This window comes from Solanum lycopersicum, chromosome 10 (assembly GCF_036512215.1).
Source record: "Solanum lycopersicum chromosome 10, SLM_r2.1".
Taxonomy (NCBI): domain Eukaryota; kingdom Viridiplantae; phylum Streptophyta; class Magnoliopsida; order Solanales; family Solanaceae; genus Solanum; species Solanum lycopersicum.
Genome location: NC_090809.1, coordinates 37,641,835 through 37,657,096, shown reverse-complemented (window position 1 = coordinate 37,657,096; position 15,262 = coordinate 37,641,835). Strand labels below are relative to the sequence as shown.

The 15,262-nt window shown below is 31.9% G+C and overlaps 1 protein-coding gene across 1 annotated transcript; it reads left to right on the top strand.

Moving 5' to 3' along the window:
* Positions 1 to 1,028: 1,028 nt before the first annotated feature.
* On the top strand, positions 1,029 to 10,853 carry LOC101247869 (protein RAE1). Its single transcript, XM_004248762.5, has 11 exons — positions 1,029 to 1,252; positions 1,390 to 1,476; positions 2,132 to 2,209; positions 2,297 to 2,487; positions 4,212 to 4,353; positions 6,941 to 7,021; positions 8,167 to 8,295; positions 8,870 to 8,947; positions 9,834 to 9,905; positions 10,213 to 10,293; positions 10,444 to 10,853. The coding sequence occupies exons 1-11, from the start codon at positions 1,190 to 1,192 to the stop codon at positions 10,492 to 10,494; spliced, it is 1,053 nt and encodes a 350-aa protein (XP_004248810.1). The 5' UTR covers positions 1,029 to 1,189; the 3' UTR covers positions 10,495 to 10,853.
* Positions 10,854 to 15,262: the final 4,409 nt, after the last annotated feature.

Here is a 15,262-nt window from a genome sequence, read left to right as displayed (position 1 = left end):
TAGCAAACTTTGCATAATTGCGCTCCATAGCAAACATAAAAACTGTATAATTCACTATACATATAAAAGTGTATAATTCGCTGGCCTAAATTGTATAATTCGCTGGCCTATTTCGCTGCAATTGTATAATTAGTTTTGCATACAGTTGAATCGAATTAAAATGTATGTATATTGCATAATTATAAGTGTACAACAAGAAGATATATGTTTTTCTCGCTTTATACAAAAACAGAAACACAATATATACACTTCTGTTGTATAAAGCTAGAAAAATTGTATTTCACTGCAATGGTATAATTCACAATTGTATAATTCTTTGGCCTTTTTCTCTGCAATATTTGAAGTAAAATGTTTGTAAATTATATAATTAAGTGTATAACACGAAAATATACATTTTTGCATGTGTATATACAATTTTCTCCCACTTTATACAAAACAGAAACAGAAATTATACACTTCTGTGTATAAAGCGAGAGAGGCGAGAATGGGAGAGTGGCGAGCGAGACTTCTGGGAGAGAGGCGCCTGGCATTAGTTTGCTATTTTATACAATTTTATATATTTTAGAATTCTTTAGTTTTTAAATAATATAAAACAATTAAATATTAATTTGGGAAAACTTACATAAATATGCCATAGCAAAAAAAAATATTACCATTTATAGCAATAACATTTTTTTTTCACTTGATGGCTTTTAATTCATTTATAATACAAGTTTAATACATATTACAAAGAACAATTTATTATTCACGTATAATACAAGTTTTAACGATGTATAATGCATTTATCACACATTTTAATACACTTATAATACAATGTGTCAAATTTTTACCAAACAAACATAATATATTTCAAAAAACAATTATAATTCACTTTTAATACATATTGTAAATTTAACATAGTATTGCTATTAATAGTAATAAATAAAAAGTATAACTAAAATCAATAATTATTATCAAAATGTAGCAATTTATATAATTTTTCCTATTAATTTCATCAAATTTATAAATGTCAAAATTCATGTATATAGCAAAAAATAAAATTAAAATAATAAGAGGAGTTGTAAGAGTGGGCTAACACATTTGTTGGCTTAAAGTAAACGCCAATTTGGTGAAAATATAAGCTTGAACAGTTTTGGGTTTGTGTTTTTGTTGGGTGTAGACTGTAGTAGCTTCAGCATAAACAGCTTCAATGTCGCTATTCGGTTCCGGTGCCACTGCTGCTGCAAACACAAATCCCAATAAGTCTGTCGAGGTATTTTTCAAGTCCAAGTTTCATCCATGGGTATTGCAAGTTTTGTTTGAATTAAGTAATGTATAATACTGAAAATCAGTTTTGTTTTGGGGACGGAGGGGTATTGTTTATAACATTTTGGGTGATTTATTTGTAAGGTTCAACAACCTCCTTCTGATTCTGTATCAAGTCTCTGCTTCAGTCCCAAGGCTAATCTTCTCGTTGCTAGTTCATGGGATAATCAGGTTAGTTTGCTTTCTCTTCATGGGTCTTTTTACTTTTTGTTTGATTAGGGACAACTGTGAAATTTAGATAACCCTAGTTTGCTTTTAATACACAGGAAAGTATATAAATGATTCATATTGTTGAACTGGTAGTTGATTGATATTTCTTTTTCAGCATGAGGAATGTTTGATAAGCATTCGAGCTCTCCAATCATCAATCCCTCTTTGAAGTCTGTACCGATAGGTTGTTTACATGATATTAGAAAAGTTCTTAAATCTCTTACTTGGGTAGATACCTCTACTTATGATAATTAAGGGTGACAGGGAATCATGGCAAATTCAATATGTAAATACTCCCTTAAGGTGGATTTTATATTCTAAATGATTGAAATATGAGGTAACGGTGTAAAAGGCTTAGGGTTGTAGTACAGAGACAAAGAGGTTTATTTTTAGAAGTTCTCTTTTTATTTGTTGAATGGGTCTAGATATGGAGGGATGGACAAGGTAGTTACTCTACGTATTGGGTTTAATTAGTAATATACATATGCCAGTAGAGATTTTAGGACTGGGAAGGGGGCGAAACAATATTAAGGTACAACTGCCTCTCTTCAATTTCTAGATGATTTTGTTTGCTTGGTGGAACTGGAAACAAATCTTATTCTGTGAGCTTTTCTAGGTGCGATGTTGGGAAGTGATGGGAAGTGGAACCAATGTTGGAGCTGTACCCAAGGCCTCTATATCACATGAACAGCCGGTAATATATAAGCATTTTGCTGGTAAATTTACTCTTTTTTTCTTCATGACTTGGATTTATTAGCTATGTACAATCTATTTCTGGCAGGTTTTATGCTCAACTTGGAAGGATGATGGGACAACTGTCTTCTCTGGAGGTTGTGACAAGCAAGTGAAAATGTGGCCGCTATCTGGTAGTCAACCTGTAACAGTAGGCATGCATGACGCTCCTGTCAAGGAATTGGCTTGGATCCCAGAGATGAGTCTCTTGGTCACAGGAAGTTGGGATAAGACTCTGAGGTAAGTGGAACTTGAAGTTAAATTTGATGCTTATAGCATTTCTCAAAAATATGTGTCTTAGGGGCCATTGTTTTATTAAAATTTAAGAGGGCCGAGTCTTAATAAACATCTGAATATTCAGATGTTGTCTTTAAGATAGGACTTGGAATGATAAAGAGTGCTTGTTTTTTCAGCATTTGAATGTTTGTAAATTCAATTCTGTTTAAACATAATAAATGTATTATTGAATAAAAAAGTGATTAAATATTATATCTACAAATATCAAAGAAAATTTTAACTTAAAAAAGAATAAGTTATTATTTAAGATAAATTGTAATATTTGAGGATATAAATGAAATACTATCGCCGCTTGAGAACTGCAGTAACCGAGATTTGATTTGAAAACATGAACTGTATAAAATCAAGTACATGTGAATTTCACTGCTTGAGCAATGCAGTGACCCAACTCTGGTTTTAAAAGATCAACTATATATAACCAATCAATAACTGATGAATTTAAGCAACCAAAGCTTTTCAGTCCATGGTCAATCAACAAAAGTCATATATTACATTGTTAACTTGAAATAAGGACGGAGGCTTATGCAACTAAACCAATTATCCTTGTCATATGTCACTCCTTCTCACTAGGAAACATAAGACTTCTCAACAAACCCAAAATAATCACAATTACAATTGCAACATTGTTGAATCTTGCAAGATATGAGGTGAAGGGAACGTTAAACAACTCTGCAACAGTAGATTGGAGAATTGCTTACTGCTGCCACTTACAAAGAAATATCTCAAACAATACTCGAACCAAAACCTTTGTAGCTCTCTTCTTCGTATTGAATTAACCCACCCTATCTGAACCCACTATTTTCCTGAAACTGATCAAACCCACTATTTTTACCAGCTTCTCCTATTTTAGCCACTGCTCTTGTCAAATCATATTTTAAAAGGGTCTTGTTAAACCCTAATCTCAAAATTGAAATCTACCATTAAACACCTCAAGGGTCGTTATTTTTTTTAAAAAAACTACTAACATTAATTAAATACAGAATCAAGACTAGAGAATGGCGAATACCCAGCAAAGATTTGATTTCCTGTCAGTTTAAGAGGAAAAGATTGGGATTTATGGTCGATATTTGGAAGAGAGAGACGGCGAAGCGTGAGTTTTGTGAAAAGAATAAAGTGAGCCCGAATTTGAGAGAAGATGTGTATTTTTAAGTTTAGACTGGTGTTGAAATTTTGGTACTTATCTCATTTATTCAGATCAACTAAGATGTTCTAAAAAGAAAAAACAAATGTACTTAATGGGTTGAGACCTCAATGATTCAGATTCATATCCTTATTAAGTGAAAACAAATGAGGCCTTAGTAGGACTGACTTCATTATTTTTGTGGGTGACTAGAGAATTAGAGTTTCAAACCATTGTTTTGTTAGTCAAAAAAATGATTCACGTAGTAAGCAAGTAAGCATATTGGTGTTAATTTACTCAAAATAGTGCATCTTTCTAGGGTGGGGGTTTCATTTTACTTCCTGCATACTTAAGTCATTGCACTCTATATGTAGTCAATCAAGTATCTGCTCTCTCTGAAGGTTCTTTTTCTTTGGGTGAGGAGGGGGGAGGGGGGTACACATGCTAATATTTCCTTTTTCTAAAATGAAAATATGTTGATCAATGCCACGATTCTGTAATAAGCATTGTATTTAGCCTTGTAATCTTGGGCACAATCTTTTGGCAGGTACTGGGATTTGAGACAACCAAATCCAGCACATGTCCAGCAACTTCCTGAGCGCTGCTATGCACTTACAGTGAAACATCCTCTGATGGTTGCTGCCACAGCTGATAGAAATCTTATAGTTTTCAATTTGCAGAATCCTCAGGTATTACTCCTCATTTTTTGTGGAATTATTCAAATCATTGGAAAGATTTTAGTGGTGGCCAGCAATGCCCTTAATGCTGAAGAATACAATTTTACCAGTTTAAAAAAAAGAGAAAATTTTAGCTAATTAGGTTAATCTTTATCTTAGCTAATTAGTATTGCTGGCTGGCAATACATGCTATGACACATAGGAAACACTTGTAGGAGGTATTAATCAAAATAGTTGTTAAAATTTAGTCCAACGAAAATATTGTTTGGTTACGTTATTTAACTTAATCCATGGATTAGTTATACCTCATTCAAGGTCTTATTTTTTATCCCTAGAAAAGGGAGAGATAACTAATCCAAGGTTTAACAATCCTTGGATATGACCGCTAAATGACTAAACTATCCCCCAATCTTTTTTCCTGAATTTCTTTTGTAATTTTAACTTCCTTTTTTATTCCTAAATCCCCCTTTAAGTTTAAGGTATATTTGACCAACAAAAAATGAAAAATACATTGTGCTATCAAGAATCTCCGTAGTGGCACATCACACCTCAAAATTAATAGTAATAATAATTTTTTTTATATATTTTACCAAATACACGTTTAGGTGGGAAGCAATAAACCAAACACTTGATAAAAACTAATGCATGTATTAATAATCCATGTATTACTAATTCATGTGTTACTAATCCCTGCATTATGCATTTTTGTACCAAACGACCCCATATTGTACTATTAACTAATGTTATGTATTTATTTTAGTGTAGTGGATATTTTATTTTGATGTACCTTTTTATTTTTTCCGCAACTCCTAAATAAGCAATTTGTTGTTTGTAAGACAGTTTTATGAAGTTCCTTTATTAGAGATTAAATGCTTTTGTGCTACCATTTTTGTGCATCATGTTGTTTTTAAAAAATTGAAATTAATTAAAAAAAAACAGTGCATCCTAAAGATGCAGTGGTTAAAAATCAAACTGAAGCCCTATGCAAAGCTTAAAGAGCATCAAATCTTGAAGATCATCTATACCATTTACATATGTGAATTTACACCAGAAATACATCCATTAAAGTTTGGTGTTCAAAGAGGGAGCGAGGGTCTAAGTTACTCCATTTTAAGATCTCTGACTATCCTTCCGGTAGGTACATGCCTGGAATAGTATGATACATATTCTTCTAATCGATTTTCTCACCTTCCAACCACCCCAACTTATGTGCATCTCTATGAGTGTAAGGCATAATCCACTCTAGGCATGTAGACTCGAGAAGATATCCCAGACAAGATATCCAAGACATTCTTTGCAACAAGACACAGTGGAAGAAAATTCTTGGAGTGTCATCTCTACTTTACATGTGTAACACCTATTCAACAGGAAAACCCTTCTTCTTTTTATGTTCTCTTTTGAGTAAAGAAAGCCAGGTAAATCTGTCGTACGGAAGCAAGCTACTTTGTCAGGGCTTTTGTTCCTTTGCAAATTCTTAATCAAGTGCCTAGAATTATTCAAGTTTTGTTGGCAAGCCCGAGCAGTGAAAAAATATTCCACCAATCCATCTCATTTTATCATATATGTCAGTCAGTCAGTGTGCATTGTTTTACCTCCTGCAAACTGTTTGACAACGTCATTAATCTTTCCATCTCCCAATCTTGGCAATTTCTCCACAAATCTTCCAGCTTCCACCACTACAACAACCTGCAAATTTTAGAATCAGGACAAGAGATAAACTGGATATGACGGGGAATTCATTTTTAGTGGAGTCTGCCCTATATCCGAAGATATTAATTGCACTAGAAGTTCCTTCCAGCAGTTGCAGTTATTCCGTCTGTTCTTTATGGTTTTACTGGAGAGACTAGTTTGTCAACTCGTGGACTTTCTACAATTTTGGCAGCCAACTATTTTTCTATTTTTCGTGGGCCTAAAGTAGTAGAAGGGGCCAGGTCACTCTATGGATAGAGTGATAAAACTAGTAATGTATGGTATAATATTTATAATAAATTGTTTATATATCCAGACCTTCTAAATTTGATGAAATATTGTCAATATTGGTAAAACCTTTTGAGGGAGCATTTTAGTTCAGAAAAATTGATGTTGAAGGCTTGCAAGGTTAACCAAAATAAACATTTAGAATGTTAACAACATCAATTTCATAGATTTTGGTCCATGTTTCTCTTTTTACTCTTGCTCACTAATTTTTTCCTTTAAAAGGAGAGATCGAAAAAACTTAAGGATACTTTTGTTATTAATTTTTAGAAAAAGGTTGTGTTCTTATATTTTGTTGGTCAAAATGTTTCGGGAAAACTAGTTCCATAAGTGATATTCCAAGTGACACTGCTTTCTCCAACCCCCTCCCCCCCAAACCCCAAAAATCCTTCCTAACCCTCACAGTGTTTTGCTAGATTATATATAAATGGTCGTTATCAAAAAAAGATTTTTCACTGCTCGGGCTTGCCAAGAAAATATTTCCTACATTTCTTCCTACCAAACACACCCTTGTAAAGCCTAGTTTATACTTATAAATATTTTCTTGTGTTGGATATTCAAGTATTAATATGCTAGCATTTCCTTCTAATTGCTAAAAACTTGTATTTCCTTCAAATTGTTACAGACTGAATTCAAGAGAATTGTCTCACCCTTAAAGTATCAAACTCGGTGTTTAGCTGCCTTCCCTGATAAACAAGGTTTCTTGGTGAGTAGTTATTTTATAGTGTAGTTTTTTTACTGCATGATCGAATACCGTCTTGTGTATGCTATATTAAATTGCTCAGTCTTATTTTTTGCCCACCTTATACAAATGCTAGAGTCCCATACCGGGAGTGAGATTAGTAGAAAGATCTCAGTGCTTAATATTTTGAGCCTATACAAATTCCTTCTTATATCAAACTAAAGATGAACAGATACAGAGAGCCTAAAAGAGTGTTATTAACTTTGTTTTGGCAAGTTCTCCATGCTTATGGTGACAGTGCTCTTGCATAATTTATCTGCTGGAGATTGGAGTTGGTTTGCATAAGAAACTTCCTGTTACACGAGAATTACGTGGTATTTGGAGAATTGGTACCATACTCGAATCAACGAAATCAGACTGTTCCTCAAAGTTTTAGACCACTTGTGCTGCCTCAAGCAGGAGGTAAATCACTTAGCTGGTTCTCTCCTAATTTGGGAGATGCAAGTTGATATCGCTAAGCCTTTCTGTTTGTGATGCTCGCAATATCTTCTTCATCTGCCCAAGCACTTCATCCATACACGGGCCTTCTTTTTTTAAATAGCTAGCTATCTTATGAGACAGTCCCACTCCCAGCTCTTCAAATTCCTTTGACCTCTCTCTAATAAATTTCCTTTTTCCCGGTTTCACCTTCTGTTTGTTTTGGGGGGAGAGGGTGACAGAGGAAATGATTGGACTTTCTTGAATTATTTAGCAGTTTTTGAGACGAGCAACCAATGAAGCTTTCTATCAACAGTGAGCTGAACACTTGTAGATGGTTTGTTTGTAAAGCATTTTGGATCTTTCTTAACAAAGTCCAAGAAAGGAAAAGTAATGAATGTTACAGGCTGATCCAAGAAAGACACTTTGACTGAGTCTTCCTCCCCAAGGAAAGACACTTCTACTGAATCTATTTTAGTTATTTTCTGAAAGGGAGTTCTATGGTGTGTTTGGGTTTTACTGTACAAGGCATTCATGAATGGCTTCCCTATGATAATAGCTTATTTCATTCTTACATGTGGATTGTGGTCTGTAAATAATTTCTGATATTGTGAATACGTTATATCAGATGCATCTATGTTCTAGTCTCATTGGGACACATATAATTATAATATTATACATTCTGTATTTAGGTTGGCTCTATTGAAGGACGGGTTGGTGTTCATCATCTTGATGATGCTCAACAAAGTAAAAACTTCACATTCAAATGCCACAGGGAAGGCAACGAAATTTACTCAGTCAACTCTCTGAACTTCCATCCTGTAAGATCTTTTTCCCTTTTTATATTTTTATTAATTGCATTCTTCAAGCCTTGTTCTCTACAAAATTTGCAGTCTTCTAATGTTGCATCTTTTGGGAGGTAGAGGGCGTGTAGCTGTCTCTCATACCCTCCCTTTTTTTAGTTTCTTGTGGATATAGTGTTGACAAAGCGAAATTGCCAGTCAATTGCTGTGTGGACAATATTTAGCAAATTATTGTTAGAAGAACTTATATATGATGCATGCACAATTTCTGGTCTTAGGTAATTAGAATCTAGAAGCTTTATGATTTGTGCACCATTTTAGTTGTCCTTACCTTTAGATTGGTATTCTTAGTTTAGGTGGAGACGTGGAGTTGGATGAACTGCTAAATGTAAGAGCAAAAGACCTGAAAATATATAGCAAGATTGTTGTATACGCAACCTAAACATAAAGCTGATAAACATAACGTTGGACCTGCTTCTTAAAGTTGGTCTTTAGGGAAGTTGTCATTGTCAAATAGACTTTATACTATTGCTAAATACTACTAATATTTCTACATCAATCATTAATCATGTTTTACATCTGCCTCACCCAGACACATGGAACATTTGCAACTGCGGGATCTGATGGTTCCTTCAATTTTTGGGATAAAGATAGCAAACAGAGGCTCAAGGTATCCTTGATCCTTTTTAAAGTGCTAATTTCTATGAAGTTCAGTCTTTTTTTAAAAAAAAATGATTTCTAGCATATGTTCTTTATGAGTGGAATTGGCAAACATTTAAATGCATGAAATTGTTAAAGCGTTTTTCTTTGTTTAGAACAATCCTACTTTCTGGACATTAAAAGCCAAATATCTCATTTCATTTGTTGTTTATTCATTCATTTGATGATGACTAAATAAAAACTTTCATATCGCAAAAGAGGATTGCTCTATAAGACCTTACTTGGTCGACATAGACCTTTCTGAATGTTAGTTATTCCAATCTAGGAATTTCAAGGATTTTTTGAATCTTCCTCTTGTGTTATTCGGTACACATCAGCTTTATATAAAATTTAAAACTTTATAGTTTGCATCAGGTGACCAGTAAATTTTAGCAGATAGTCATTCATGAATTAAAGGAAATACTACTTGTGGTTTTTCATTTATGAGAAAGCCATTATGTGATGTCCTCTGGTACCTTTTAATTTTTATTGTTTAAGATACAAATTGTCTTCCTCTTGAAGAAACTTTTGTGGCTTTCTCCAAATTGGTGATGTATGGAGTAAACATTTTTAACCTTGGATGTATATTTTCTCTATCAAACAGCTTTTTGATCATTACTGTACATACTTGTCATTACCAAATTTGACAACTTAAAATCTGTGTCAATCAAATAGTGATATGAAATGTGGAATGCTGGCTTGCTTTTCAATAATGCTACTACTGTTTTGACCTGGCTCATTCTTTATAGTATGTTTTAATTCTTTAATAGTGCAAGAACTCAAAATTATTGATATTTAACATCGGTAGCCGCTTTTGGCATCTTCATTTAAGATTTTTATGTGTGTTTTTTCTTTAGGCAATGTCAAGATGCAGCCAGCCCATACCTTGCAGCGCGTTCAACAATGATGGCTCAATCTACGCATATGCGGTATGTTTTTGGGTACTTTTGTTCAGTAAAACCTTCACTATGAATAACTTTTGTAGTTCGCACTCATCCTCGTGTGGGAGTGTTTCTCTGTGCCACTTAGAAAATCATTACTTGGATACTTACTCCAGTTCCACCATAGCTTTTTTCTTGCCAGCATTAACGCAAAATGCCCCTTTTTTGGTTTCTCTTCTGCCCTCTAATTCTTGAATCTGCTGATGTCTTATTGTTGCTGAAGTTTATGATTTTCTCTTAGTCTTGCATGCAAATTTGCTTCAGTTTCAATTTGGTTATCCGATTTTGTGTATAGGTTTGTTATGATTGGAGCAAGGGTGCAGAAAATCATAATCCATCAACTGCAAAAACAAACATTTACTTGCATTTCCCACAGGTAATTCCATAAACTGTATCCTTGTTTTTTTTTAAAAAAAAATTATTTATATATTTGAACCACATATATGATCAACCCCCATACAAAAAAGAAGCATATTAGTGTTTACAGCTATCTATAAACGGTTTATGTATTGTGTTTTTCATGCAGGATTCTGAGGTTAAAGGCAAGCCACGAATTGGAACTAGCGGTAGAAAGTGAAGTCAGCAGGAAAAGCCTCATCTTACCATTTCAGAGAAAGTTTGTTTTGTTCCGTCTGCAGTCGTGCTATTAATTCATGGGAGTAGATAGGAGTTTGAGCTTTGAACAGTCAGTAGATAGTGATTTTGAGTGTGATATTCCTTATTAGTAGGAGCTTGCTTGTGCCAATACTTGTAATCTCCTTAGAGAATTAGATAATTGCTTAGTCTCCATGTAGCCTCTGAAACTTTATGGCACTTTCTGTTTGAATAGCCGTTTTATTTCTATTTCTAGAGTTCATGAAGTAGAGTCCTCAATGTGTCTTGAATTTGCATTTGAACTGAACTTTGGTGGGTTTAGGTTTGTTACAATTGCTCAAATGCTGTTCAAAATTTTCATGTTTGATATGGCTGCTTGGGTCAAGATGTGTTAAATAATGGGTCATATAGTTTAACCTGCCTAACTCGACACAATCTAATCCGTAGAAGGTGAGGTTTGTGACGTGCATAGCGGCATGGATTAATTTCGTTTGAAGGTCCTATGCACTATTTAGTTTGTGGGTATGTGCTTTGCACAAGTATCTTATTTTATAAGTAACAACTCAAAAAATAAAAATTTATAAAACATGCAAGACTTTTAAAAGTTACAAGTTTATGATATTATTAGTTGGAATTAAAGGAAGGAATTATATTCTATAATATAAGCCCTTATAGATGGTATGAGTTTATATTCCTATACTATTATTGGAAATAGTTTAAATATATACTTTTTGTTATATTTTTAATTTAAATGTGTTATACTTTGGTACAAATATAATTTTTGATTTTAATTGAAGCACACGTTAAGTTAAATGTGTTATACTTTGGTACAAATATAATCTTTGATTTTAACTGAAGCAAACGTTAATTTAAATGTGTTATACTTCGGTACAAATTTAAATGACCCACCACTAAATTTAAATACAAAAATACTTTTAGAAACCCACCCATTTAATCCATTTCAAAGCATGACTAAATCTTTTATTAGAGCTAGGAATGTTTGGGGGTACTTGTTAGTTCAAGGACTACAATGACGAAGACAGACCGATTAATAACATAACACGTTTAAATTCAATTTTTCTTATTGCCCAATATGTTAATTCATATGGACTCACTACTTGAAAAGTTTTAAATACTTGTTAACCAAATTTAAATTTTAAGTTCTAACTTGCAGCAATTCTCAACTATTTTAATCTTTTATCACTAGCTACTAAATAGGTCCGCCCTTTGCACGGTTGATATTAAAAAATTAGTATATAATTTATTTGAACGTGCATATTATGAGGTGTTCATTATTAATCTAAAACTTATTTGAAATGCCAAACTATAAAAGGCAAAAACATTTATTTCCAGAAAGTAATATATAAGTGAAAGATATACATGAACAAACTAAAATAGGGAATAAAACAAATGATTTTTCTTGATTTTGTCAATGATATGAACATTTTTTTTCAGACTTTCAACATTAACTTGGTTGAATAATTCAAATGATTTTTAAACTAATTAAATTTATTTGCTTCATGTTGTTAGCTGATTTGTTACGCCTTTGCTTCGTAGAATTTTAGTTTTTTGTTTTTATTCTTTCACACTACTTCCCCTCTCTTTTTCTCCACTCCATTGGTCCCTTTTCATTAAAAAAAAAAAGGCTCTATCCTTCCAAATTTGAACCATTTGAACATTTTTTTCCTATCTGATACATTGTGTGTGTTTTACATCCTAGGAGCGCATGAAAAGTATTAAATTGAGCATTTTTTTAATGGAAAAAAATTATTTTTTCTCCTTCATCTTCTTTGGCCTCCCTTCCTTCATCACACCACCATTGCCGCTGACGCCATCTTTGCTACACACTCTTTTTCTTCTTCTTATTTTCTCCGGATATTTCAGTTCTTTTACCTCCATTTTTAATTTTTTTTTGCACGTTGTCATCATATTAGAATTGGATGTCTCACCATTGAAACCACCATTATCACCATCATTTTTATCATGTTCGATTTGTAAAGGTCTTTAAGTTTGGAGTTTGTCTCTTTGCTTTTAATGAAGTAATTTGGTGTTAAATTGATATTCAGTTGTTTGAATTTATTGAAGGATTTTAAAATTTATTATTTGGTTTCCTCAATTTTTATTGAAGTTTTTTGAATTTGTCGTGAATGTGTTGTTTTGCCTTTAAACTTATGTATATTGACAGAATGTGAGGGTGTTCTTCATTATAAAAAGTTAATCAGTTATGTAACACAAGAAATTCAAGAATTCTCCATTCTTTCTGACAATGGCAATCATAACTCATTAATTTTTCGACGATATTTTTTTTTTGCTTTAGTGGATAGCATGGAAGTGGGTTTAAGTTTCAGCTTTTTTCACTTTAAAAGTTTTTCTTTTTCTTTACTTTATAATGTAATCTTTAAATAATTCTTTAGATTAAAAAATAACACATGTCATTATTTAATTAGTCAAATTGACATGTTATTGCGAGTGTATTTCACAAATTTTTTCTTTTAGCTTATTCTTAAAAAAATGTTCAAATTCAAAATGATAGAGGTGTTCAATAGGTAAACGTCTTAATTTAGATGTCTAAGTTAATTATACAAATAACTTTAAGGGGCTACAAATGACTTTAAGCCAAAAAAATAATGTATGTATTGACTGTAGCTAAAGAGTTTTAAACGACTTAAAAATATAATGACCTCTCAAAACTTTTTCTACTCTCTTTTTTGAACTCATAATTCTTTTAAATAAATATAAATTATTCAATACATATTATTTTTAATACATCAAACTAAATAGTGCATAAGAAATAATCATAGCGTAAACTAATACTAAACATTACTATTGTTAATATTATATATATATATATATATATATATATATATATATATATATAAAACCAACCGACCTCTAAATTTCATCACAGAATCATTTATTTCAAAAACGTGTCATCTTTGTTATACATCTCATGGATTAGGGCAATATTCCTAATCATAACAAACTTTGGCAAATCATAAAGAAACATGTACAATTACAATAAAAAAACAGGAAAAAATAAAGAACTTTATCCAAGACATTTGTATTTTACAACTTCTTAATAACAATATCAGATGCCAATATTGATTTCCAAGACATGTCCATCTATACATATCTAGGCAGAGCTGGATCTAGAATTCACAGATTGGGGGTGCCACAACATTTATATAAAATAAAATGATCGATTGTTTTAATTTTGGGTTATAATTTGAATTATTTTTTTTAATAAATAAATTGATCAAATATGCATATTAGTAATATTTTCATTTAGATTATTTGTGATTAGAGATAACTACACAATTCAATTTTCATTTCCTTTTTGAATTTTGATGTCTTATTCGTTGAAACTTTGAAAAAAAAATATGATTTTTCACATTAAAATTTGAATTTGTCTATAAATCATATAATAATATTAACATAATAGATTCATATTCCATTGACTTTATGTGTCGTTGGAGATATATAATAGGAAAAGAATAAAAATTGTAGTTTCAACCTAGTCATCTTATTTAGCAAGAACGTCGGTGAAGATCGAAATAACCTTTAAATTAAAAAAAAATCTCTACTAATAATATTCGTCATTTTTAAAATTGATATATTTTTAAAAGATTATTATTTAAATATATTTTTAATAATATTTATTTGAAGTTCATAATTCAGAACTCATTAATTGATAAAATAGCATGTTACTCATATTAAGAAATTAAATAATTAGTGCAAGAGAAAGTAAAAACAGAAAAACTAAAAATTAATTATAAAAAAGGATCAATTTGAATCAATAAAGAATATTAAATAAATAAGAATAAATGAGAAAGAAATAATTTAATCCTTTAAACACTAATGAAGTGAAAAAGAAGAAGGAACAAGCAGATAAATAAATAAATAAAAGAAGAAGGAACAAAAGCAGATTAAAACGTTGGGGTTGGGGTGGGGTTCAAACCCGGATCAGCTGTGTGGCGGATACTTTACTTAACCAACTGAAATATTCCGCGTTTCAGTTACTGAGTGACGGAAGTAATATATAGTGTATTATTATACATATTTGATATTTATATAATGTTCTTTTCGAAATCAGTGGATGCCGTGGCATCCCCACCTCGCCACGTAGATCCACCGCTGTTAATATAGGTTTAGATAAACCTAATAGAAAAGATGGGAGAAATAGTCATACAACTTAAAGGATTGATGACAATAACTATAACAATGAAAGATATCTAGACAACAAGCAATAAACACAATTTTTCATATAATATTTTCAGGTAAACCATAGTCTAGGCAACATATTTTTCTCATTCTTTTCAAAAGATTACATATCCTCACTTGGTACAACTCTTTAAGTATTATGCTGAATAATGACTACAAAATAATTTTTTCTCATCGCATTTGATGACATTTTATAAAGTAAGAACAACTCTCTATGATGAGAGTGTTAATGTAACAGAGAAGCTAGATCACAATCAGCTTATCTTTGATTTCATTAGTCGAACACAATCTTATCCAACCACTTGTCAAAACTATTTGCAAATCAAAGTTTTTGCTTCGCGATAGTGCTTGATCGAAATAGGTGGTGCAGGAACATAATTTTAAATTGTTGTTAAATTCCTACTCAAAATGTGACGTGTATTAACTATTGACTTTGCAAAGTTATGGGGGAATTATGATGAAATGTAGACAATATCAATATTAATTTATTTGTAATTAATACCATCAATATTTAGGAGTTGATTTCCAAT